This window comes from Phaseolus vulgaris, chromosome 2, assembly GCF_000499845.2.
Source record: "Phaseolus vulgaris cultivar G19833 chromosome 2, P. vulgaris v2.0, whole genome shotgun sequence".
Classification (NCBI taxonomy): Eukaryota; Viridiplantae; Streptophyta; class Magnoliopsida; order Fabales; family Fabaceae; genus Phaseolus; species Phaseolus vulgaris.
Window position 1 is genome coordinate 31,058,437 of NC_023758.2, and position 26,353 is coordinate 31,084,789.

Sequence of the window (26,353 nt, forward strand, 5' to 3'; positions counted from 1 at the left end):
CTTCTTTATTTTCACTTTCGTTATATGTTATTTTGTGTATGATTAGGATTAGATTGAACCTGACAAGACAGTTTTGGGTTCCAAGCGATGGAAGGTTCAATGAATCATCAATTCATTACCAAACTTTCAAAATATTTGGTCGTCAGCACAGTGTTCCAGCTTCACGATTAGATATTTGTAGGTATTTATTCCAACATATTTAAAACAAAACTTTCTGATAAAATTACGTTTAAAGTATAATAATTATAAATATAACATTTTTCACGTTTTTCTCTTTCCACACAACATCTATGTATGCAATGTTTGTTTCACTTATTATATTTTTTTTTATCTCTCTTTATTTTAAATATAATGAGAGTGGACGGTATACAAAACATTCCTCTATAAATATCTCTTAACCTAGTCAAGCTCTAAAGTCAAGAAACATTACCTTTTCAAAAAATTAATTAGAAAAAAGTATTATATATATAAAGTCAAATTCATTAACAAGGATGATCATCTATGTTGTTAGTAAACTTGAATATTAGAGGTCGAGAGAAGTACTAAAGTTAGGTACTTGAGTCACATTATCTCTAGTGAGGGAGCAAATTTTGTATGTATACAAGAAACAAAATTGAGTGTTCTTTCGGATGCAAGGTGCTTCTCGTTGTGGGGAAATAACAATGTGGGGTGGGTACATTATGGAGGTGACAATGGTAGTGGAAGTTTGTTCTCCATGTGGCATAAAGAAGCATACAGTTATGATACACATGTGATGGGGAAGGGGTTCATTGCTGTTTTTGGCCAATATAAAAAATCAAATTGCAGGTGCGTGGTGGTAAATGTTTATGCTGCTTGCTCCCTAAGTGAAAAGATTTCCTTGTGGGGGGAACTGCCAGATATGAAAAAGGCTTCTTCAGATAAGGTTTGGTGCTTCTGTGGCGACTTTAATGCTGTTAGAAGGCGCTATGAAAGGAAAGGAGTCAGCACGAGGGACAACCAATCAGGTGAAATGAAAGGGTTTAATAACTTCATTGACGCCAATCTTCTGGTAGAACTACTGCTGGTTGGTAAGCACTTTACATGGTTTAGCTCAAATGGGAAGGCCAAGAGTAGGTTAGACAAAGTTCTAGTCACTGAAGAATGGATGCAAACCTGGCCTATGAGCAAACAGTATGTATAGAGGAGGGAGGTTTCAGACCATTGTGTCCTAGTGGTGAAGTCCATGATTAAAGACTGGGGCCCAAAACCTTTCAGAACCATTGATGCATGGTCTTTGGATAAGGGGTTTGCTGGTTTTGTAAAGGAAAATTGGAGTTTGTATGCAGCACACGGGAACGCGATAACGATGGTTACAGAGAAGCTGAAGAAGTTAAAGGGTGATTTGAAGCTATGGAATAGGGATGTTTTTGGTAATATTGAGGTGGCCAAGAAGTCTATTTTGCAGGAATTAAAGGCTTTGGACTGCCAAGATTGCAGTGGCTCCTTGATGGAAAGTGAGAGGCTGCAAAGACTCGGCCTGGTCAGTAGACTGAAGGAAACTGATAAAAAATTGGAATCCCTCTTATGCCAAAAAGCTAGAGCTAGTTGGTTTAAGTATGGTGATTCTTGTTCTAAATACTATCACTCTTCTTTGAGATGGAGGCGCCTTAAAAACGAGGTAAAAGGGGTAGAGGTGGGGGGTATCTGGTGCGAGGAACCCTGTACTGTCCGTGCTGAAGCTAAGAAGTTATTTGAAAACAGATTTAAAGCCACTAGAGACTTTGGCGTAAGACTTGAAGCGGTAGAGCTTAAATCCCTATCCCATGAAGACAATCTGAGTTTGGTAGTAGAGTTCTCTGAGGAAGAGGTAAGGGATGCGGTGTGGCATTGTGAAGGTTCAAAGAGTCCAGGACCTGATGGCTTCAATTTTAATTTCATCAAGAATAATTGGGAGATTCTAAAAGGAGAGATTGTGGCAGCTATGGCTAACTTTCACTCTACAGGTCATATACCCAAGGGTTGTAATGCCTCCTTCATAGCCCTAGTCCCTAAGGTTAGGGATCCAGTAACGCTTCAGCAGTATCGTCCTATATCTCTTGTTGGGGCAATGTACAAAATTATCTCAAAGGTTTTAGCTGGAAGGATGAAGAAGGTCTTGCCCTCTATTATTGATGAGAGTCAATCGGCGTTTATAAAGGACAGAGGGATTCTCGAAAGCGTGCTTATGGCTAATGAAGTGGTCGAGGATCTCAGGAGGGGTGGGAGGAGTGGGTTGTGCTTGAAGGTGGATTTTGAAAAGGCGTATGACTCTGTCAGTTGGGTATTCCTCTATAATATGCTTCATAGAATGGGGTTCCATAACAAGTGGATTAGTTGGATCAGAGGTTGTATGGAAAGCGCCACAGTCTCAGTTCTTATTAACGGGAGTCCTACGGAGGAATTTAAACCTTCCAAAGGGCTAAGGCAGGGTGATCCCTTAGCTCCTTTTCTCTTTGTAGTGGTAGTTGAAGGTTTAGCTGGCCTAGTAAGACAAGCTTGCAAGGCTAGATTGTTCACCGGGCTTAAGTTTGGTAGGAAGGAAGTTGAATTGGGCATTCTCCAATTTGCAGATGATATTGTGTTCTTTTGTGAGGACTCTTATTCAAATGTGGTGACCCTAAAGTCTATCCTTAGGGGGTTTGAGATAGCTTCAGGATTGAAGATCAACTTCCACAAGTCGAAGTTAATAGGCATAAATGTACACAAGAATAATCTTGCTTGTTACACAAAGACTTTGAATTGTACTCAGATGGGACTCCCGTTTAGCTATATGGGCCTTGAAGTTGGAGGGAACCCAAGGAAAAAGAAGTTTTGGGACCCTGTGTTTGATAAGTGTCTAATTTCAGTAATATTTCATATTAAAATATAGACACTTATGAGGATTTATTGCTAATTTACATATAAAATAATTCCTAATTTATGAATTTATACCTTTTTACATTTTTTATGATCTTTATTTGAATAAGAGTATTTTATTCTCAAATTTGGTGTTAATTGCAGATTTCTAAGGAAGATTGGAGATTTGGATTAAAGATGAATGATTTGAGCTAAAAAGATAAAGATAGAAGGTCCCAGAATGGAAAAGATGCAAAGAAAGATTGAGCCTTTTTTATGTTTTATCATTTAGCCCATTAGCGCGACACAATAAACAACCTAACCCTAGAAAACTAGGATAAATAGAGGGCTAGAGGCTCAACCTTAGTGTGCCAGATTGAGAGGAAAACACCATAGAGTGAATTGTAACCCAATTGGGAGAATGGAAGGTGATAGAAGTATACGTGGCTAATTCTACCCTTTGGGATTGGGAGTAATCTGCTCAAACTCTTATGTATTGAAGTGATATTTTATATATTAATATTCAGTTCTTGATTGATTATTGGTATTGTTGTTTTACTTTTAATTTTCCGTGACAAATTGAGAATCTTAAATCTGACCGGGAGGTATTTTTAGGGTTCGGACCTAAACAACAATACTTAACATATTTGAGTGCTAGGAATAGACTTGAAATGTTAATTGCTATTAAACGTCTGAGCTTCGTTCTAAGTTGTTCTTATAATTATGCGAGGGATCAATAGTTAGGGGACATTCTTAAGGATTTTATATGCGAGGAATCGATATAAATGATTTTTATACGGGCATCAATTTCAATCAAAGAACTTAATATTGACATGCTAATCAAAAATACTTGAGAGTGAGAGAGATGAAACTAATCCTTATTTTTCCAATTGAAACAACTAATTCTTTGTTTGTTTTCTTATTGATCAGTGCCAACACAATTAATTCAAAACTCTTTTAATTGTTCTGTTTTTATATTTAGCGATTATTGTACTCGATAATTCACTGTTCCTTGTGGGATCGATATCCGTCCTTAGGGACAATTATTACTTTTGACAAACGCGGTGCACTTGCCGTAAAAAGTCATCAATGTTAAACAAACTAAAAGCAAGACTCAATGTCTGGAAAGGGAGGTTTTTATCTATGGCAGGAAGAATATGCCTTATAAAATCGGTCCTTACCTCTACCCCGCTTTACTATTTATCCCTGTTCAGAGCACCGGTTGTGGTATGTAAAAGCGTTACCAGAATTCAAAGGAGATTCCTGTGGGGGTGGGGGAAGGAGAAGGAGTCGATCTCATGGGTAAGTTGGAAAGCACTGTGTAAATCGAGAGAGGAGGGTGGCCTAGGGTTAAGAGATATTCGAATGTTTAATTCTGCTTTGCTGGCTAAGTGGAGATGGCGCCTTACGATGGAAGAGAAAGGGAGGTGGAAGGACTTGTTGGTATCAAAGTATGGCTCGAGCTCAGAAGTAGTGCCTTCCCCAGTGAAACTTCAGTCCTGGTGGTGGAGAGACTTACACAAAGTTTGTGGGGAGGGGGAAGGAGACGAATGGTTTCGTAAAGAGGTTGGGTGGAAAACAGGATGTGGGGACAAAGTGATGTTCTGGGAAGATGTATGGAGTGGGAATTCTAGTCTTAAAGATTTGTACCCCAGACTGTATTCAGTGTCCTTAAACAAAGGGCAAAAGGTAAGCGAGGTCGGTGAGTGGGATGGTGTGGATTGGCGATGGTGCTTAAGGTGGAGGCGTGCTAGATTTGAGTGGGAATCCAAACTGGAAGAAGAAATGATAAGTCATCTATCCACAATTCGACTGTGTAGAGAAGAGAAGGATGTCCAAGTATGAGGGAATGATGGAAACATGTGTTTCTCAGTGAACTCCGCCTATGAATGCTTGGCCAAACAAGTAAGTGGGCCACATCTTGATGTATTCAAATACCTTTGGAAGGTTAAAGCGTTCCCAAGTGTTGTGAATACGGCATGGAGAGCACTGACGGACAGTCTACCAATTAGAGGAGGCTTGAGCAGGAGAGGGGTGATTATGAACACTACTTTGTGTGCCTTATGCCAGACTAAGGAGGAGTCCTGTCAACATATCTTTCTAGAGTGTAATCATGCTATGAGTGTATGGCTAATGTGTTACAGGTGGGTTGGCATCCTGTTTGTCCAACATGAGGACATAAGAACTCACTTTGAGAGCTTCCATTTGTTCCAGGTTAGTAACAAACAGAATATGGTTTGGAAAGGGATTTGGACAGCAGTAGTAAGGTGTATCTGGGATCAAAGGAATGCGGTGGTGTTTAAGCAAGGTGTAGTAGATGCGGAAGAGATGTTCCAAAAGGCCCAAATTAAATCCTTGCTTTGGCTGAAGCATAAATCAACCTCATTTGACTACTCCCTAGTGGATTGGATCCTGAACCCGATGAGTTGCATTGAAAGTTTCAAGTAAGTGGGTGGGAAGCGTTGAGTGGGAGGTAGGAGATGTTGTATATGGGAGTGGACTGCTCTAACGCTCTGTATAGGGTGAAAAATGACCTCTTCTCTTGTAGGAAGGCTAAGGTATGGTGCATAATCTGTGGCTTATACAAGTGTGGTAAAACCTCCTCGGTAATTTACTGGACTAATTGGGTTGTGGTATGTGATGAACCAATCTTGTGAGGACTTGTTGGAGTAGGGTGGACATAGAATGTAGATGATGGATGGGGTTGTTCAAATGATGCCCTGGACCCTGTGTTATAGTGGTTTTTTTCTGATTGATTGCAAGTAACAAACCAATTGCATGGCCAATACCTACGGAAGATGGATTCTCCAGACTAGACACTGCACTGGGGCCTAAAGGGAATTGTGTTATGTACTTTTATAAATGCCATGCTGTTGTCTCAATTGGGAACCTGGTTCGCGAAGTAGTGAAAAAGAATGGTTTGTTGATGCAGCAGATGGAGTTGGGTGAATTGGCTTGTATTAGGAGTGGCGTGGCCATGTTGGGCAGATTGCGGCTGATGCAAGGTCATGATAGTGTGCAGTGCTATACAGAGAGTATGCCGGGCAGCAAATAGAAGGGATGAAGGGTGTTACATATTGAAGTGCTACTGCTACCACATGTCTAGTGGTTGATGCTGATATAATTACCCTTCTTGGCTGCTGTTAATTCAGGGAGTAAGTAAGAGCTATGCAAATCTACAGTAGTGACCATGTCACGTACGAAGAAGGAAGAAGTAAGAGGAGATGGAATCTGTCTAATTGTAGAGGTGGGGCTGGCTAGTTGGCGTGTAGGATGTTCTAAGAAGCAGCAAGCTTTCCTTTGTAACCCCTCTAGTGTTAAGTGAATTAATTTGTAAGCCTATTTTATTGTGTTGCTCGCTTAACTTTAGAGTGGTTTTGTAAAAGGATTGGGACACCCCTTAAGTGTTTCTATTTATTCTATTAATTTATTAAAAAAAAGGTGAAAAATAAATTTATATTCGTAGATATAATTTAAACATGTTTTCAAATTGATGAGAAATGTATAGTAGATCTGATATAAATATGAATATAAATAATATTTTATTTTTTAAAACAATATCAGATAAATATGAATATATTTTTGTTTTTATTTTTCTTGTCCTATATTTATTCTTATCTTAAACTTAGTACAACATAATTAGTTCATTATCAAATAAGGTGAAAACTGAATTTATATTCGCAGATACAATTTGAAATGTTATGAGAAATATATAAATTATATATATGAATATGAATAATATTTGGCTTTTTAAAACAACATATAAATATGAATATATATTTTTATTCTATATATATTTACTTGTTATTTTATTTTGAAAATCATGAAATGAAAATCTCTAGATAATATTTAATAAAAAAATGTAAATTTTTAAATTTAATTTTTGATTTTTACTTTCTTTAGATAAAGATGAAAGACAAATTTTATATCTTTCAAATCCCTTGTAATAATTTTACTTTTGAGTTATTATTTTTAATTAAGAAGTTTATCATGCATTTGTATTTCACCTTTTTTTTATTTAAAATAAACTAATATTGTATTTTACTTTTTTTTCATTTAAAATAAACTATACTAAAATGTATTTAAGGTATTGTTTCTTTTGTAACTTAAAAGTAATGTATAGAGAGGAGAAGAAGTTTTAAATTATTATTAATACTTGATTCTTAAGTAATATAAGGCTATTATCCTAAGTATAACTTACAAAATCTAAATTAAATGTATACTAAAATATTTTTAAGTATATGCAATAGACAAGTTTATTACTTAATAATTTATATAATTAAATGATGATTTTATCTGTATAGACAAAAAGTACTTAGATAGTATTTGAGACTGTTGTATAATTGTTTATGTGTCGGTTGTCTCCTCGCTCCTCCTTTAATTGTGGATGTTTGATCGGAGTTGATCCAAATAAGGTCCTATAAGGATCAAGTAAGTACTCTACGTCAAAAGTATATAGTAAAAGCCGATTAAAGCGTATCTTACACTTGTAAAAAGTTTATTTATAGTATTTAGTCATGAGTTATTGTTGTGATGGGTTGAATCAACCAAATATCATTTGTTAATTGATTTATAGCTTGATCCCTGATTTATAAGAATGTAGGTATGTTAATATGTTAGTATGTTGGTATATTGGTATGTTGGTATATTGGTATGTTGGTATATATGGAGAATATTTTTAATAAATAAATATCTTCCACTAAAACAGTGTTCGTTGATTTCTCATAAATGTCACCTAAATTCAGTGGGACATAATCATAATTCATAGAAAGTTTTCATAATTATTATTACTATCATTTAAACACTTTTAATATTTATTAATGTGATCGATCGACTACCAAAATTAAATAAGATTCAAATAACATAACTTATAACTTATCCAGTATCGATCAATAGAATAATATAAAGTAAGAGAATATTTCTATGCAAATAAATATATAAAGTCAAATAGAGTGTACAAAATTGTTTATTAGAGAAAAAGCGAAGTATGATTACATAAAATGGGTTGATTTGAGGTAGATGAGGTCACAGATGCATGGTGTGATATATTGAAATATAAAAAAGATATAGTATTTATATTCTGCCGGAGATTAATCCGAACACAATAACAAAAGCAATTACAAGAGAATGATCAATTCCACCCTCCACATCCAACGTTAAAACATCACTGCCCAGTATAACTCCAGAGGATGAGTGCTTTTGCTTTGCCTGCACATAGTGTCAAAATTCACAATATCAACCAATCGGAACATAAAACCTAAACAAACAAACAAAAAGAAAAAAAAAAGAACCATTACATGGGCAACTATGTCTCCATGATCTGTGTTGACAATCCGAAACGCCGTTTTGGCACCGATTTTCTCTATGCAGTACTTCTGACACTCCACCATACTAATCTCACACGTTAATTTTCCTGTCATAATCTCATGACATCTTTTAACTTCAAACCAAGGCTTTTCCTTTTCCTGCTTTTCACTGTTACTGTCATCGCTACTTCTGTACACATCCCAACGCCCAAAAGCAAGTAGTCTCTGCAAGTTTGAAATCAGATCAAGTTAATTGAAACCAACAATTTATTCACAGAAAGTTGCATTCTCACATACCTTGTGTATGGTGCATAGAACTCTGCCTCGGAGATCCAAAAGATTAACGTTTCTTCTACCCTTTGTGTCATAGTTATCAACGCGATAGACGATGAGACCGTTGGAATCGTAGACGGTGCAACCGTTAGAGTTGAAAATAAGTGATTTCATCCAGAGGGTGTATGTTTGTGGTCCATAGGAGGTGCAGAAAGAAGAAGTGGGTTTCTCTTTGTCAGGAAAAACCTTGGCCATTTGAGAAGAATGAGAAAGAAGGAGAAAACAAGAAGGAGTAGTTGATTTGAAGTTGAAGGCTTGAAGGAGTATTATATTCCAATTCAGTAGCAACTAGGTCAAACACTCAAACCACCTTTTCACTGTACTCACATAAAAAATAATCAGTACTTTTCACTTTTCTCAATAATATAATTCCATATATAGCAGAAAGTGTCCATGTCATGATTTAATGAGTGATACAAATGTTTTTTAATTAAATAATACTAAATTATTATGTACAACATTTCAATGATAACATCAAACTTGAAGATTGACTGAATGTTACTTTTTTTTACAATAACATACTAAAAAGTATGAGTTTATAATTTTTTAAAATTTATCTTTTTACATTTACATTTAATATATGTAACACTCATACGAACACTGATATCACACAAACACGAACACATAAATACGTAAAAATTTTAAAATATAGAATACGAGGACACGAATTTATATATTATATAATTATAAATTATAAATTATATAAATTGATAATAAAGATTTATGTGTACAAGTATGTTCTAGATTATTTTTTGGAATAGAAAGATGTTTTTCATAACTGGTTCACAAGGATTTCTTTCTTACTTTTATAATCATGATAACAATTTATACAATAAAATTTAATTTTTTAAAAAATTAACATATTTTTCCCTTTTAAAATTGTGTTAGAATCGTACTAGAATATTCAAAAATCTAACCAATACTTTTTGAATTGAACACTTCATAGATACGTGTCCTACATGTGTCCGATACGAGTGTCAGACACCGACACACCATTTAAGATGAGTGTCCGACCTTTATAGCATTTTAGTAAAAGATTTTTTTAACCTTATAATATGAAATAATTAACTCTTGATTTAAAAAAAAAAACAAATTAAGACTTGCACAAATCTTATCATGTTATTTCAAACTATTAAAAGTACATGGGTTTATGCGTGTTTGGATTTATATTTTTATTATATTAACAAATATATAATTTTATTATTTTTTAAACTATATAATTTTGTAAAAATAATATTAAAAAGTTATATCTATTATTTTTATATAAAACAATTATAAAAATAAACTAGATATAAATTATGAAAAGTACAATTATTGTTCCTGAAAACACGAGACACGCATGGAAATATAAACGTGGACATTATAGAGCTCAATCTAAAATGTTTATATCATATAGATATATTTTGAAAAACAAAACAAAAAATTCAGGTTTAAGTTGACTTTCGTGTTAATTCATTAGAAATGTGAAATAAATTTATAATGTGAATTTTTATGCGAGTCGACATTCTTTATTCACACAAAGAAGGTAAATAATTTTAAAAAAAAAGCAAATAATTATATGCCCTTTTAATATATTATTAAAAACTAATATAATAATAAAAAAAAATATTGTCGAAATTCTTCACATAAAAAATGTAAAAAGTTTACTCGAAAAAAGCAAATAATTATATGACCTTTTAATATATTATTAAAAAATAATATAATAATAATAGAAAAATATTGTCACAAAATTACCTATTTTTAACTACTTTCTTTATAAAAAATTAATCTAACTTATTCACAAAATTATAGTTTAAGTCTATAATATGCTCTAAGCTTTTATTATTAGTGTAAATAAGACTTTTAACCATAATTACAATAAATTTTCAAGTACGAATTTTGAATTTTAGTTAACATATGCATTATTAAAAAAATACACTCAACAATAATTTTGAATCGTCGTCATATCTCAAGATGATAATTTTAATTGAAATTCTCATTATATATATGTGAGATACAGCAACAATTTTACAATATTTATCATATGTATTATTAGAGTTTTTATTAAATGACCAAATTTTAACAGCAATTACAATTACAGCACCAATTATAATCAAAATAACCCATTTATAATAAAATTGTATTCATATCTTTAGTTTTTTGAAATTTTAATTTTTTTTTATAATTACTTCAAACTTGAAGATAGAGAGACGTTAATTGATTTATATGTAAGAAAACGATAATTTGACATCCTATAAAAATACCTAATTAACAACCAATTTCAATGATACAATAATATCTATTAGATTTTTATAGTTTAAAAAGTAAAATATTATTATTTTAAGTTATTAAGTAGGTAGTTTTTTTTTTCTGGTATAGATATCACTATTCTTATATTTAACACATACTATAATTGTTAAAATTAATATGTTTATAGATGCAACTTTCACTACTTTGACAACTAGGTGCAATCATTGTTATAAAGTTTAACACACTTTTAAATTTTCACCACTTTCTTTTTAACAACTGGTTCATTCTTTTGCAATTGTCGTGAGTTTATATTATAGTGTATCGGTCGGTCCTGAACGATCGAAGATGACACATTAAATAAATAAATAGACATGATACTATGTGATAAATAAACAGTTCTAATTACTGTTGAATGAGTCAAAAACATTTCATGAAACACTCTCTTCATATCAAGGAACCACCATACACGATCAAGAGACCACTAAGCATGTCTTTAGCAATCGGTTACTTGGTCCACACGAGTCAAGGTCCAAGTCAACCTACAACCGGAGCTTCTGAAAGGGGGAAAGGTACGTTTTGATAATATCAGATAAACTTAACTAAACACTAGTACTGACTTGAGCGCGTCGGAGTGCAATTGCAGGTACCCGCCGACCGGACGAACGCACGCGCGAAGAAGAAAGACTAGAAGAATTAGATAGTTGCATACACGACAACAATTATGTATCGACGTGGATCAACATTACTCAAACCCTGACATTCACACCGGTACAATTATTAAGACTCAATTAAGCTTAAAATTTTTATGCGATTTAAATGTATATATTTTTATTATAATATCAAATTATATAATATAAAAATGATTAAAATAAATTATTTTATATGGAAAATCATTCAAATTTCACTTTATCAATTCAATGAAAGTAATTATAATTCGCAGTTAACAACGAATTTTAAAAAATTTAACTATCTTTAAGAAAAAATTAACAATCATTCCACGTATGAAATACTTTATTCCAATAATTTTCATATGATAATATAAAGTTTAAACCATAAATAAAAACTAATTTTGTATTATATTACACAAACAAAAACATATTATAAAAATATATAATATCTTAAATAAATCAGTAATTTCTTAGATATTAATATGATTTGATTCGTAACAAGTTTTAATAAATGTCACAATTCTCTCTTATTAAGTATCTTTATTTTAACGCGATCTTCACCAAAATCAAGTGAGCTCAGTATCACAAATACACATTTACTTATTTTCTCTTAAAATAAAAATATCTTAGTTAATATTTTTTTTTAATTATTTTTTAAAGTTAGTCGCCTCACATAGTAATTTCAGTTGTCCCATGGCCCACTGTTAATAACACCGCAACCGTTAATCCCTATCCACTTGGTGTCAAATTTTATAGGTTTTAAACAATGAAATTATAATAATTTATTTATTTAAATGAGTTACTTTTCAAATTTTGTCTTTTTTACATAACTAATATTAAATAAAGACTTGCATCACACGGAATCTTTAACTTTTCATGGCTTTGATCCTTCCTTTATTTGATCGATTTAAGAGTATTTTTTTACAATTTTTTTACTTCAATCACGTAAAAGAAATTATATCATTATTTATATTTTTTTAACTATTTTTTTATTTCCATCCAAGCATATTATGTTTTTTTTTTAAAAGCGTACATAAGATAGATGTACGAGTTTAGGTTTAAAATCGTATAAATACAATTTATGTATAAATTTATTTATAAAAAAATGTATTTGAAATCGACGAGTTTCTAATTAAAATCATAGTTTTAATATATATGAATTTTTACATAAATTTTTTATTTCTGTCCTCGTTAAACTCGTATGTGACAAAATACGATTCATATAAAATTTTACAAAATTGTATAGATGTAAAATTGTATAGTATGATTTAAAAAAAAAAATCGTATTTAAGATATACGGTTTATCCAATTTTAAAATTAAAAAAAAATCTGTCCATTTTTAGAAGTTAAAATTAAAATTACTTCAGTATGAAAAAAAGACCCAATTTATAAATTGAAATTTAAAAACTTATTTACTATTTGATTTCGGTGATCGAAATATAATTGGTTATATTATAATTTTGATATCTTTAATTTAATTTATGATCCACAGTACGTTTTACTTTATTTTTTGATCTTAAAACGCAATATACTTATTTAATATAACATGCAGAGAAAGATATAATTAAATTAAAATGTAAAAAATGAGAAAGTAAACAGAAATAAAGAATAAGATCAAATTATAATTTGAAAAAAATTTGAAAACTACAATAAAAGAAAAAAGTAAAATGGTGTATAGAAATGAAAAGAGAATTGAAGTTATTTTTAAAATATACTTAACCTAGTTGTGGAGATATCCAAACATGTTGGTAGGGGGTGGCTATATAATGTAGATGCCATGCCCACAAGTGATAACATTAATCTTATTTATTCTATAACCTATCTACTACACCTTAATTAATCATTATTATGTCTCCCTTTTGTTTGAGAAAAATAAAGTTAACACTATGATCATAGTCAATGTATGGTTGGCTTACATTTATTTCTAGCTATCTTTTAGTAATAGTTTTATTTTGTCACGTTGTAAGAAAACTAATCATGTATTATTTTGTTAAAAATTTATTCATTATACTAATGAAATTGTAGATCACCACAATAGTTTTTTAATAGCGACAAAAATACATACTCCGTACATAAGTTGTCACTAATATAAATGAAATATTAAATATTAAATATTTTAGAGAGTAAAACAAACATTTTAATAATTCATTAAAAAAACATGTGCTTATTTTCCTTCTCACCAACCACGTGTTTAGTTTGTTGAATTTTATATGAATAATTTTTATATGAAAGCAGAAAATAAAATAAAAAAGTAAAAGAGGTTAAAGTTATATATCATAAATTTTAATCAACTTAAATGAGATTTTTTTATAAAATTGAAAAAAATAAATTGATTTTAAGTCATAAAAAAATTTAATTCATTTTTTTCTTCTCTTATAATATCTACATTTTATTCTCGTATCCACGTGACACATTAAGACGTGAATTATTATTAATATTTGTGATTTATTGATGCGAGTCACACCCATTTACACGTTACATAAAATATAACACATGTATAATATGCATATACAAAATTAAAATAAACATTGAACATTGAACATGCATATGCAATCGAGTACAGGACGACAACAATTTATTCCATCCAAACAATAAAAATAAATATGTTTAGAAACAATAATTAAAATTACATCAAGCCAATGATTTTTTATGGATTTAAAACCAAAATATTACGTGGCAATGACAGGTATTGAGAAATGGATGATATTCAGTGTAGGTATGATTCTGGATAAGAATTACAAATTAAAATGCTACATTTTATTTAATTTATTTTTTATTGATGAAAAAAATTAAAAAATTCAGTGTAAGTTTGGGTAGGGATGAGATTAACTTCTGTTTGAATGGACCCTTTAAATATTTTTTTTAATTTAATATATTTTTTATCAATAAAAAAAATAAACATTTTACAAAAACCCTACAGGTACAAATTTTATTAACTTAAAATTGTTGTTAATCAACTTGTCTTTGAGTATTTGCATGAAATTTATTTTCAGTCGTAATTAACTTTAATTAATAATGCTATAAATTCTATAATACACATGTTATTTATATTAATTATAATAATCATCATATAAAATTTACTTATAAGTATGATGCTATACATGCACCCTAGTCAATAACAACATTTATTTGTTATAATGGTGTTGAAATGTAAACCCAGATGACGGATTACTTTAGTCAACTTGTATTATTTTTATTGTGACAAAAGTATATTATATTGACAACAATATTTCTGATATCTTTTTTTCTTAAACTTTTATTTATTTAATATATATTTTTATAAATATTTAATTTTGATTTCTATAAAATTTTTAATTTTTAATTTTCTAAAATTAAGTAGTTTTAATTTAATTTAAATAAAGTTTAGTGTTTCTTAAATAAATTCTCATAAAACTTAGACATTTTAGAAAAAAATTAGCTTACTTTTACGATGTCTGATTTACAAATCAAATATATAATTACCAACCTAATTTAATATAGATTATTTATCTGACTTTTATCTAAGATGGCACAACAATTTGTTTACCCGTTAACTTTAATCACAACAATAATAACAAAATTGAACACTTAAACACTTAATTGAACCAAACAGTATTTGAATAAGAACCATTTGCACTATTTAATAAAATGATTTAAGTGGTTAGAGACGCAGTGTTCATAGATGTCAATATTCTCATTTTTTTTAATTAGTGGACGCTAAGATGTATTGGTCAATATTTTTTATTCATAACGAGCATTAACGTCTACATCAAAACCAAGTTTAATACTATACTTTAACTTTGACTTTTTTATTCACATTTGTTAACACAAACGCGATATTTTTTAGTCTAACTTTTTTTTTACAGAAAATGTTCATCTGGTTCTAGAAACTATGACAATGAGACTTATAAATTGCAAATATTTGCCTTTTGTAAAAGAGACATTATGTTAAATTTGTATGAATAAAATAAATTCGATCGATCGATTATTGTGATAATAAAATAAATAAAAAGTAAATATCTTTTTGAAAATAAAAAAATCTCTTTCAGAAAATTCTTATACTCATACTTTTTTTATACTTTTAAATTTAGAAATAGTACAATTTTGTTTTTCGAAACAATATTACGTATATAAAACCTATTTTTTTATTAATTGTAGCATTATTTTTCCTACATCCATTCCTCACTTCTATCAAAATTATTAATTTTAATATTAAAAAAATGTTGACATTTGCACAAAATAAATATATATATATATATATATATATATATATTATTTTATTTTTGGTATAGGTTTTGGTATATATATGTATTCCCAAGTAAAATGAAATAAAAAAAGAAATAATTGTGACAAAAATTTAAGTGGTTGTAGCTAGTTACAAGTAAACATTTGCAAATGGGTTAACTCTCAATTTTAACTATCCAGTGAAGAAGATAGAAGGTCTCAGAAACTCTTCACAATATCCAACACAAATGAATATATTCTTAGAATTCCAAAAATACTCCAAATGCAGCAATTACCACACTCAACCTAACCTGTGTCAGAGTAAAGATATAAGAAAATGTATAAATAGACTGGGGATAATAATAATAATAATATATTGATTAATAAAATGTGATTCTATAAAAATAAATTAAAAATTAAATGCAAGAACAACAATGTATACACATTGGTTTTTCCACCACAATTCTCATAAAACATAAACTTGGAAATATCACTGACTAAATATTTTGCACTCCCCAAATTAGTTTGCAGTTTTACTGAAATTCCTTACAGTAATTATAAAGGAAAACACAGTGGTAACAGATGTTTGACAGGGAAATATATGCGATTGTGTGTTTATGTGAAAGTGATGGTGAGTATATTGAAGTGTTTGCTTACCACAAGTATCCTGAAGAGAGAGTCAATTAAAGACATCACATACCCTGAAATTGTAATAAAATGATGTTAAAGAGTCACTTAGGATCATATGGCATACCATTTTCTATATTCAACGTATAATTTTCTTAATGAAAATGTTTGATCAATTTTTTAATGGAAATTAATAAAGATATAAGGAGTAATCGACACTTGCACTTAGGTTAGAAGTAGAAATAGTTAAGCTCATATAACTTTATGAGAAATTAACACTTCAAAATGGAAACTGAAAAGATACAAAACATATATGAACCAATGCTATCATAATATGCCCACTTCAAATACACAAATGCATGGAAAAGAAAATATGAAAATATATGATCATGGACACAAAGCATTTCGTGGTTTTACACGTCGCAATGCTCGCGTTCGTGGTTGTGTGGTTTGAATTCGTCTAGTGCGATAGTCATGCAGGTTGCTTTCATCCGGTGCGGTGGTCGTTTTTACTATTTGTGGTGGGGTCGTTCATCTGAGTAACTGGTGGTGGTGTCATTCATCTCATATCAGGTTAGAGGTGGTGGTGTCATTCATCTCATATCAGGTTAGAGGTGGTGCTTATGGTGCTCTATTTTGGTTGGAGTTAGGGTGTATCTGCATTTATGTTTAAGAGAATTGTGGTGTAATTTTTTGGGGAATTTATTTTTTAATTGGGGTCTATCAAATTACGTTTTGTATATTGGGGAAAACAACTTTTTTTATTTATTTAGGGTGCATCCAGTTTGGTGCTCGTGTTCGTGGTTGTGCGGATCGCGATTTTCGCATGCGTTGCGTTTGTCCGGTATTTTCGCAAGGTCGCTTTCGTGGTCGTGCGGTTTGAATTCGTCTGGTGCGATGGTCGCGTGGGTTGCTTTCATCCTATGCGGTGGTCGCATTTACGATTCGTGGTGGTGTCGTTATCTGATTAACTAGTGATGGTGTCCTTCATCTCATATCAGGTTAGAGGTGGTGCTTATGGTGCTCTATTTTGGTGGGAATTAAGGTGTATATGCATTTATGTTTAAGAGAATAGTGGTGTAAATTTTTGGGGAAAACATTTTCTATTTTTTAATTGGGGTGTATCAAATTACGTTTTGCATATTGGGTAAAACAATGTTTTTATTTTATTTTATTTAGGGTGCATCCAGTTTGGTGCTCGCGTTCGTGGTTGTGCGGGTAGAAGTTTTTGCATGTAATGCGTTCGTCCATTGTGGTGGTCGTGTGCGTTGTTTTCGTCAGGTGTGATTGTTGTGTGTGTTGTGTTCGTCCAGTGCAATGTTTGCGTTTGCAATTTGTGGTGGTACTTAGTTTTTGTGGGAATTAGGGTGCAATCTGCATTTATGTTTAAGAGAATCGTGGTGTAACTTTTCAGGGAAGACATTTTTTTTAATTGGGGTACATCGGGTACCATGGACACGTTCGTGGTCGTGCGGGTAACGGTGAAACATTTATTTGTAATGTTTGTATGAACTTATTTATATAAGGTATATAATTCTCCTTTACCACTAAATGTATTAAGTGTTGTGGACTTATTTGTTTTAACTACTTTAATTAATTATATTATTGAAATATATTTTTTTCATATGAAGTAAACTCTTACGAGTTTACGAGTCAAGTGTACGTAGATTCTCAAATTTGACAACATTGAGTAAGATTATAGAGATGAAATTTAAGGTTCACCTAAAAATGGAATAAAAAAAGTAGCACAAACTGTAGATACAACAAGTGTGATTTTGATTAGAACGAATCATCAATAAGTTTTTGAGAATCTATCTGGTAGCAACTCCTTGAGACTTCTTGGTAATGGGTTCATACAGAAAACATATTTGTGTATAGTTAGGGAAAATCAAACTAAAATTATTCTTGCATTTGATCAAGCCATCTCCAATTATCCTATTCATGACACACTGATTTGAGGCAAAAAAGATATTTAGTGAATGGGTTAATTACCTGAAAAGGAGTAAGGAACACACCGGTAAAAAAATTCTCACTATAGTGAAACTAATGAAATAATGCTAAGAGACCAAGAAAATTTCATACTTACTGTTGTCCATATTGCATCCTTCGAAGCAAATGCATTTTGCGGCAAACTTAACTTTATTTTTGACAAAGTGTCATTGTCAAACGCAAGGAATCCCATGATAGAAACACCTCCATATATTACAATAGATAATTCAAAACTATGTGTGAACAAATGAGTTTAGGAATAAGATATTCAAAAAGAAGAAATCAGAAACATTTTTCTTGTTATAGACAAAATAAAGAAGATAACATACCATTAGTGCTTTAGTAAATTGTGTTTTGTTAGCCATAGATTGGTAAATATTTAGAAAAACTGAATGGCCTGCAAAGCAAAACCCGTGGATACCTATAACTAAAGGCATGCCACTCCAGTTTACCAATTTAGTGTTGTGATGGAATCCAACACCATCCATTATCCCAACACAATACACACAGATAACAATAAACAGTGTTGGAAAAACCCCTCTAGCTGCATATCATAACAAAAATTCCATTAAGGAAATGTAAAGTTGTAAAATTGAAAACAAAAGAAAATTTATTTACACTTTGGAGTACCTGACATTGCAAATATTATATGAAGATCCTTCAACAAAACAATTGGGAAAAAATAAGTGCAACAAAAATTCCAAACAAGTGCACAAAATCTAACTGGAAACTACCCATATATAAGGATGTTCCTGAAAATATACTAGTGAGGTTGCATCCTTCCAAGGTGATGAATTCTATGCAAAATGACTAGAGAGGAAAGGATGATGATTATAATGAAGATGATGATGATGGAGGAGAGGATGATATCGTTAGAGGATTGTACATAGAAACTTGACATTTGTCCATTTCTAATTATTTATTTTTTGACTTTAACAAATTCACTTTCTTAATATTTGTATGAACTTATTTATTTGAGGTACTTTGAAGTTATATAATTCTCATTTAGTACTAAATATAGTTATATACATGTTGTGGGCGGTGCTGGTGTTCATGGTCGTGCGGAGGTCACATTTGTTCGATGCGATAGTCGTGTTCGTGGTTGTGCGGGTCGTAGTGGTTGCATTCGTGGTCGTGCGGGTTGAATTCGTCTGGTGTGATAGTCACGTGGGTTGCGTTCGTCCAGTGTGGTGGTTGTGTTTACGATTTGTTGTGGTGTCGCTCATCTGAGTAAATGGTGGTGGTGTTGTTCATCTCATATCAGGTTAAAGGTGGTGTTGATGGTGCTTTGTTTTGGTGGGAATTAGGATGTATATGCATCTATGTTGAAGAAAACCGTGGTGTAATTTTTTGGGAAAAACATTTTGTTTTTTTAACTGTGTTTCATAAAATTACGTTTTGCATATTGGAAAAAAACCCGTTTTTATTTATTTGGGGTGCATCCAGTGTGGTAATGACGTTCGTGGTCGTGTGGGTCGCGATGGTTGCATGTGTTGCGTTTGTTTAGTGCAATGGTTGTGTGCATTGCGTTCGTCCGGTGTGATGGTCGTATTTGCGATCTGCGGTGATATCATTCATATTATATTCATATGACATCTACATCAAAATAAAGTCTTATTCAAGTTTAACTTTGACTTCCACATTTCTGACTGATATTTGTCAACACAAAAAGTTGAATTTTCTTGTATTAATTACCTTAATTGCAATTTTGCATTATGGATATTAAAATTTTAGTCTACTTTTTTACTTTTTTTTTTACCAAAAATGTTAATCTAGCTGTAGAAACTATAACAAAACGTGAAACTTATAAATTGAAAATATTTATATTTTCCTTTTGTAAAAGAGACTGGTGTTAAATTTGTACGAATAAAATAAATTCGATTGATTATTGTAATAATAAAATAAATAAAAAGCAAATAGTTTTTTTTAAAAAAAAACTCTTTCAAAATTTTTTTTACTCATTTTTTATACTTTCTAATTTAAAAATAATACAATTTTATTTTCCAAAACAACATTATGTGTATAAAACTTATCTTTTTTATTAATTGTAGCATTGTTTTTCCTACATGCATTCATCACTTCTATCAAAATTATTAATTTTAATATTAAGAAAGTTGACATTTGCACAGTATATAGATATGTATATTATCTATATTTTTTGATATATTGTGATAGGTTTTGGTGTACATAATTGCAATAAAATATCATTGAAGTCTTTTACATTATGGATACTGAATTAAAATGAAATTAAAACAAATACTTGTGACACAAAAAATTGAAGTGGTTCTAGCCGTCGCGAGTAAACATTTGCATCTGGGTTAACACAAATTCTAACCATCCAGTGAAGAAGATAAAAAGTCTCGGTAACTCTTCACAATATTCAGCACAAATGAATATGTTCCTAGAATTACAAAAATGACTCCAAATGCAGCCATTACCACACTCAACGTAACTTGTGTCAGAGTAAAGATATAAGAAAGTGTGTAAATAGACTGGGAATAACAATAATAATAATTATAATATTGATTTATAATATGATTATAGAAAATATAAATTAAAAATTCAATGTAAGAACACCAGTATTATACCTGTGTACACGTTGCTTTTTTTCCCCACAATTCTCATAAAACATAAACTTGGAAAACTAACTGAAAATTTTACACTCCCCAAATTAGTTTGCAATTTCACTAAAATTCCTTACAATAATTACAAATGAAAGCACAATGGAGTAGACGAAGCAAGCTCATATTAAGTTGATGCCAACAAACATTATAATTAAGCATTTGTCTCGGTTTCTCAGTTATATAAAGCAAAATAATCTAGAAAATTACATATAAATATTCTCCTCCAGCCAAGTTTGGTCTTTGTACGAAAACAGGTCTTAAAAATACAGTAAACTACTCAATGCTAAGTACATTATGTTGGTTATTAATTCAGATATTATTAGCCTTAAATGTTGGTTATTAATTCAGATTTTATTACTCTTAAATTATTTACCGTTATTATTGCATTAATGGTCAGTTTACAGAACTGTTAATATTCCTATTTTATAACTTCCAGTATTTGTAATTTTATTATATATATTATTGAAGTAAATCAAAATGAATGAATCAGTTCAACAGTTTTGCAATTTTGTGCAATTACGTTTAATAAGTTTCTACAACATTTTGCCTTCTCTTATTTCCTTCAATTAATTTCAACACATTAATAGTTATTCCTTTAAGTACATGTATGAAGAATGAAATCTATAATTTTTTAAGGAATTTAAAACAAAATTGGTTATGATAAACTAAATCCACTGCTTACTGAACACCCAAAGGTTAATTTGGCTTTTGTTCTAAGGCCTCTGCATGATTTAGTCATCATAGATGTTTGAGAGGAAAATATGTGCGATTGGGTGTTTATGTGAAAGTGATTCTGAGCATTGAAGTGTTTGCTTACCAAGTATACAGGAGAAAGAGCCAATTAAAGCCATCACATACCCTGAAATTGTAATAAATTGGTGTTAAAGAGTCACTTAGGTTCATATCACATACCATTTTCTATATTCAATGTAGAATTTTTTAATCAAAATGTTTGATCAATTTTTTAGTGGAAAAAAATAAAGATATAAGTAGAAATTGACACTTAAACTTAGGTTAGAAGTAGAAATAGTTCAGCTCACATAAATTTATCAGAAATTAACACTTTAGAATGAACCTATGATATCATAATATGCCCACGTCAAATACACAAATGGGTGGAAAAGAAAATATGAAAATGTATTGTTCTTGACTAGTTTCACATTAAAAGTAACACGACAGAGATAAACTTTAAAACTCACAAAAAAGGGGAATCAGAAAAGCAACACAAATTGTTGATACAACAAGTGCGATTCTGATAAGAGCAAAACACCAATAAGTTATTGAGAATCTACCTGGTAACAACTCCTCGAGACTTCTTACTAAAGGGTTCATCATCAAAGCATATTTGTGTATAGTTAGGGAAAATCAAATTAAAATTATTCCTAAATTTGATCAAGTCATCTCTAATTATCACATTCAAGACACACTAGTTTTGAGGCAAAAAGGATATTTAGTGAATGGGTTAATTACCTAAAATAAAGTAAGGAACACAGAAATAAAAAAAATGTTTACTTCAATGAAACAAACAAAATAATCCCAATAGACCAAGAAAATCTCATACTCATTATTGTCCATATTGCAACCATTGAAGCAAATGCATTTCTTGGCAAATTTAACGTTATTTGAGACAAAGTGTCGTTGCCAAATGCAAGGAATCCCATGATAGCAACACCTCCATATATTGCAACAACCAATACAAAACTGTGTGTGAACAAACTAGTTTAGGAATTTGATATTAAAAAATAAGAAATCAAAAACATTTTGCTTGTTATAGACAAAATAAAGAAGATAATGTATCACAATATTATTGCTTTAGTAAATTGTGTTTTGTCAGCCATACATTGATAAATATTTGAAGAAACAGCATGGCCTGCAAAGCAAAACCCGTGAATACCAATAACTAATGGAATGCCACTCCAGTTTATGAATTTAGTGTTGTGATGGAATCCAACACCATCCCTTATCCCAACACAATACACATAGATAATAATCAGCAATGTTGCAAAGACTCCTCCAGCTGCATATCATAACAAAAAATTCCATTAAGTAAATGTTAAGTTGAAAAATTGAAAACAAAAGATATGTCCTTTACACTGTGGAGTACTTGACAACGTTGAGATTATATGAAGATCCTTCAGGAAAACAATTACGAAAAAATAAGTGTAGCAAAAATTCCAAACAAGTGCATGGAATCTAACTGAAAACTACCCAAACGGGATGTTCCTGGAAATAGTTTAGTGAGGTTTTCTCCGTCCAAGATGATGAATTCTACACAATACGACTACACTCACAAAAAAGATGTGTTAGTACAAACTATCATAATTAAGGTGCTATTAAAAGAAATATAAGAAATGATTGCAGAAGTTACCTATAATTCGGTGTACAAGATGATCTACAATAATTCCATAAGTATACGTTAGTTAGTATTTAGTAGAACCACTTACATAAGTGAAAAAAGTTACATCGCAGCATTCTATGACATGAGTTTATATTATACAACAAATAAAGATAAACAATGAAGAATCTTGAGAAGCATTTCTTAAGGCTGTAAATTAAACTTAAGAGATCAAAAATAAAAATGACCAAAACCAATTAAAACACAAAGGAATCCAATTTAGAAGGGAGAAATTTAAGCCTCATAACTAATAACAAACAAAACGAAAGAAATCCTAGGAAAGATTTATCTGTTGAGTTACAAGCATTGCACAAAGATTCTCAATATTTAAATAAATATGTAGATAACTCACTGATATAATGATACGACTATATTTTCCAAAGGCAACTTCTCCTATATCTGGGTAGCTATTGATTCCTTTTATGCTTTCAAAGCAATATCTCATAAGGGTTGCCGTATAACAACAAATGACAGCAAAAAGAACCATCAACACCATGCTCATCCAACCAGCTTCTTTCAATGCATAAGGTGTTGAGAGAATGCCAATTCCAACCATCACATTAATTTCTGCCATTTGCCAAAGGTAAAATACATCATCACCTCATAAAATGACCAGGTTGTCATAAAAACTATGGATAGTTCAGTTAGGTGTGATTGTTTGCTATGAAATAACATACCATTCAAAATTGTTTGAATTAAGCTGCACCCACCACGACTAATGGGAAATTCGCCTGATGCAAGTTACATTTTTTTTTTAATTGGGGTGTATCAAATTACGTTTTTCATATTGGTGCATCCAGTTTGGTGGTTGCGTTTGTGGTTGTGTGGGTTACATGTGTTGTGTTCGTCTGATGCAATGGTCGCGTGCGTTGTGTTCGTCCGGTGTGATGGACGTGTGAGTTGTGTTTGTCTAGTGCAATGTTCACATTTGCAACCTGCGGTGGTGTCTTTCATCTCTGTAGTTGGTGGTGTCGTTCATCTTATATCAGGTTAGAGGTGGTGTTGGTGGTGCTCTGTTTTGGTGGGAAGGTGCATCTGTATTTATGTTTAAGAGAACCGTGGTGTAATTTTTCAATGAAAACATTTTTTTGAATTGAGGTGCATTCGGTACGGTAGACACATTTGTGGTCATGCGGGTCGCAGTGAAACATTTATTTGAGATACTTTGAAGTTATATAATTCTCATTCATTACTAAATGTAGTTATTTAAGTGTTGTGGACTTATTTGTTCTAACTACTTTAAGTAATTATATTATTGAAATATTTTTTTCATATGAAGTAAACTCTTACGAGTTTATGAGTCGAGTCTACGGAGCTCTCACGAGTCTACGTAGATTCTCAAATTTGATAATCCTAAGTAATACTATAGAGATAAAATTTAAGACTCATCGAAAAAGGGAATCAGAAAAACAGCACAAACTGTAGATACAATAAGTGTGATTATGATAAGAATGAAACACCAATAAGTTCTTGAAAATCTATGAGGTAGCAACTCCTTGAGACTTCTTGCTAATGGGTTCATACACAAAGCATATTTGTGTATAGTTAGGAAAAATCAAAGTAAAATTATTCCTGCATTTGATCAAGCTATCTCCAATTGTCCAATTCATGAGACACTAGTTTGAGGCAAAAATGATATTTAATGAATGAGTTAATGCTAAGAGAACAAGAAAATTTCATACTTACTGTGGTCCATATTGCAACCTTTGAAGCAAATGCATTTTGTGATAGATTTAATGTTATTTGCGACAAAAGTGTCATTGCCCAATGTAAGGAATCCCATGATAGCAACACCTCCATATATTACAACAGAAAACACAAAAATTTTGTGTGAACAATTGAGTTTAGGAATAAGATATTAAAAATAAAGGAGATGGCACACATACCATATTACTAGTGCTTTAGTAAATTGTGTTTTGTCAACCACAAATTGGTAAATATTTGGAAAATTTGAATGGTCGCAAAGCAAAACCCGTGGATACCAATAGCTAATGGAATGCCACTCTAGTTTACCAATTTAGCGTTGTGATGGAATCCACACAATACACACAGATAACAACCAACAGTGTTGCAAAAACCCCTCTAACTGCATATCATAACAAAAAATTTGTTAAGAAAATGTTAAGTTGTAAAACTGAAAACAAAAGAAATGTCCTTTACACTTTGGTGTACATGACAGTGCAGAGATTATATGAAAATCCTTCAACAAAATAGTTGGGGAAAAAGTAAGTGCAACAAAAATTCCAAACAAGTGTACAAAATCTAACAGGAAACTACCCAAATCTAAGGATGTTCCCGAAAATAGTCTAGTGAGGTTGTCTCCTTCTAAGGTGATGAATTCTACACATGACTACACTCACGAAAAGATGTGCTATAAATACATTGCAAACTATCATAATTAAGGTGTTATGAAAAGAAATATAAGAAATGATTGCAGAACTTACATATAATTTCTTGTACAAGATGATGATCTGCAATAATTCCATAAGTATACATTAGTTAGTATTTAGTATAACCACTTGCGTAAGTGAAAAAGTTATATCTCAACAGTTTGTGACATGAGTTTATATTATACAACAAATGAAGATAAATAGTGAATAATCTTTGTAATTTCACATAACTGCACGTAACTGCACTTCTTGTTTTTTTTTCTGTTTGTTTCAATTGTTGAATAAATATTTCTAAGTAATTGTTTATAAACTTTAGGCAAAAGCATTTAAGAGTCTGTTATTGCAAGCATTATAAATGTAATTGTTAGCAAAGATAATGAATATATTGTTTTGCTTTGAAGATCAATTGTTCATAGCCACTTGTTTCTCAAACAGAGAATCAAGTGAAAGTTGGTTCAATGGCTACACCAACCACATGACAAGGAACTCTTCAAGGAAATGAGAACTACTAAGACTAAAAGGGTGAGGATTGGAAATGATGAACACCTAACAGTAAAATGAAAAGGCGCAATAACTATCACAAGTTTCATCAAATTACATTTTGCATATTGGGGAAAAACTTGTTTTTTTATTTATTTGGGGTGCATCCAGTGCGGTGGTCGTGTTCGTGTTCGTGCAGGTCACGTGCGTTGTGTTCGTCCAATGTGATGTCACATTTGCTATTTACGATATGCGATGGTGTCGTTCATCTCTG

At 31.1% G+C, this 26,353-nt stretch overlaps 1 protein-coding gene and 1 pseudogene across 1 annotated transcript; both read right to left on the minus strand.

Annotated features, from left to right (window-relative positions):
- Positions 1–7,771: 7,771 nt before the first annotated feature.
- On the minus strand, positions 7,772–8,729 carry LOC137809691 (protein LURP-one-related 4-like). Its single transcript, XM_068610787.1, has 3 exons — positions 8,439–8,729; positions 8,133–8,366; positions 7,772–8,043 (listed from the first exon to the last, which is right to left on the minus strand). Exons 1-3 carry the CDS (start codon positions 8,667–8,669, stop codon positions 7,909–7,911), a joined length of 600 nt encoding a protein of 199 aa, XP_068466888.1. The 5' UTR covers positions 8,670–8,729; the 3' UTR covers positions 7,772–7,908.
- A 7,105-nt stretch (positions 8,730–15,834) lies between these two features.
- On the minus strand, positions 15,835–24,992 carry LOC137809360 (amino acid transporter AVT1A-like; annotated as a pseudogene).
- Between the last annotated feature and the right edge of the window lie 1,361 nt (positions 24,993–26,353).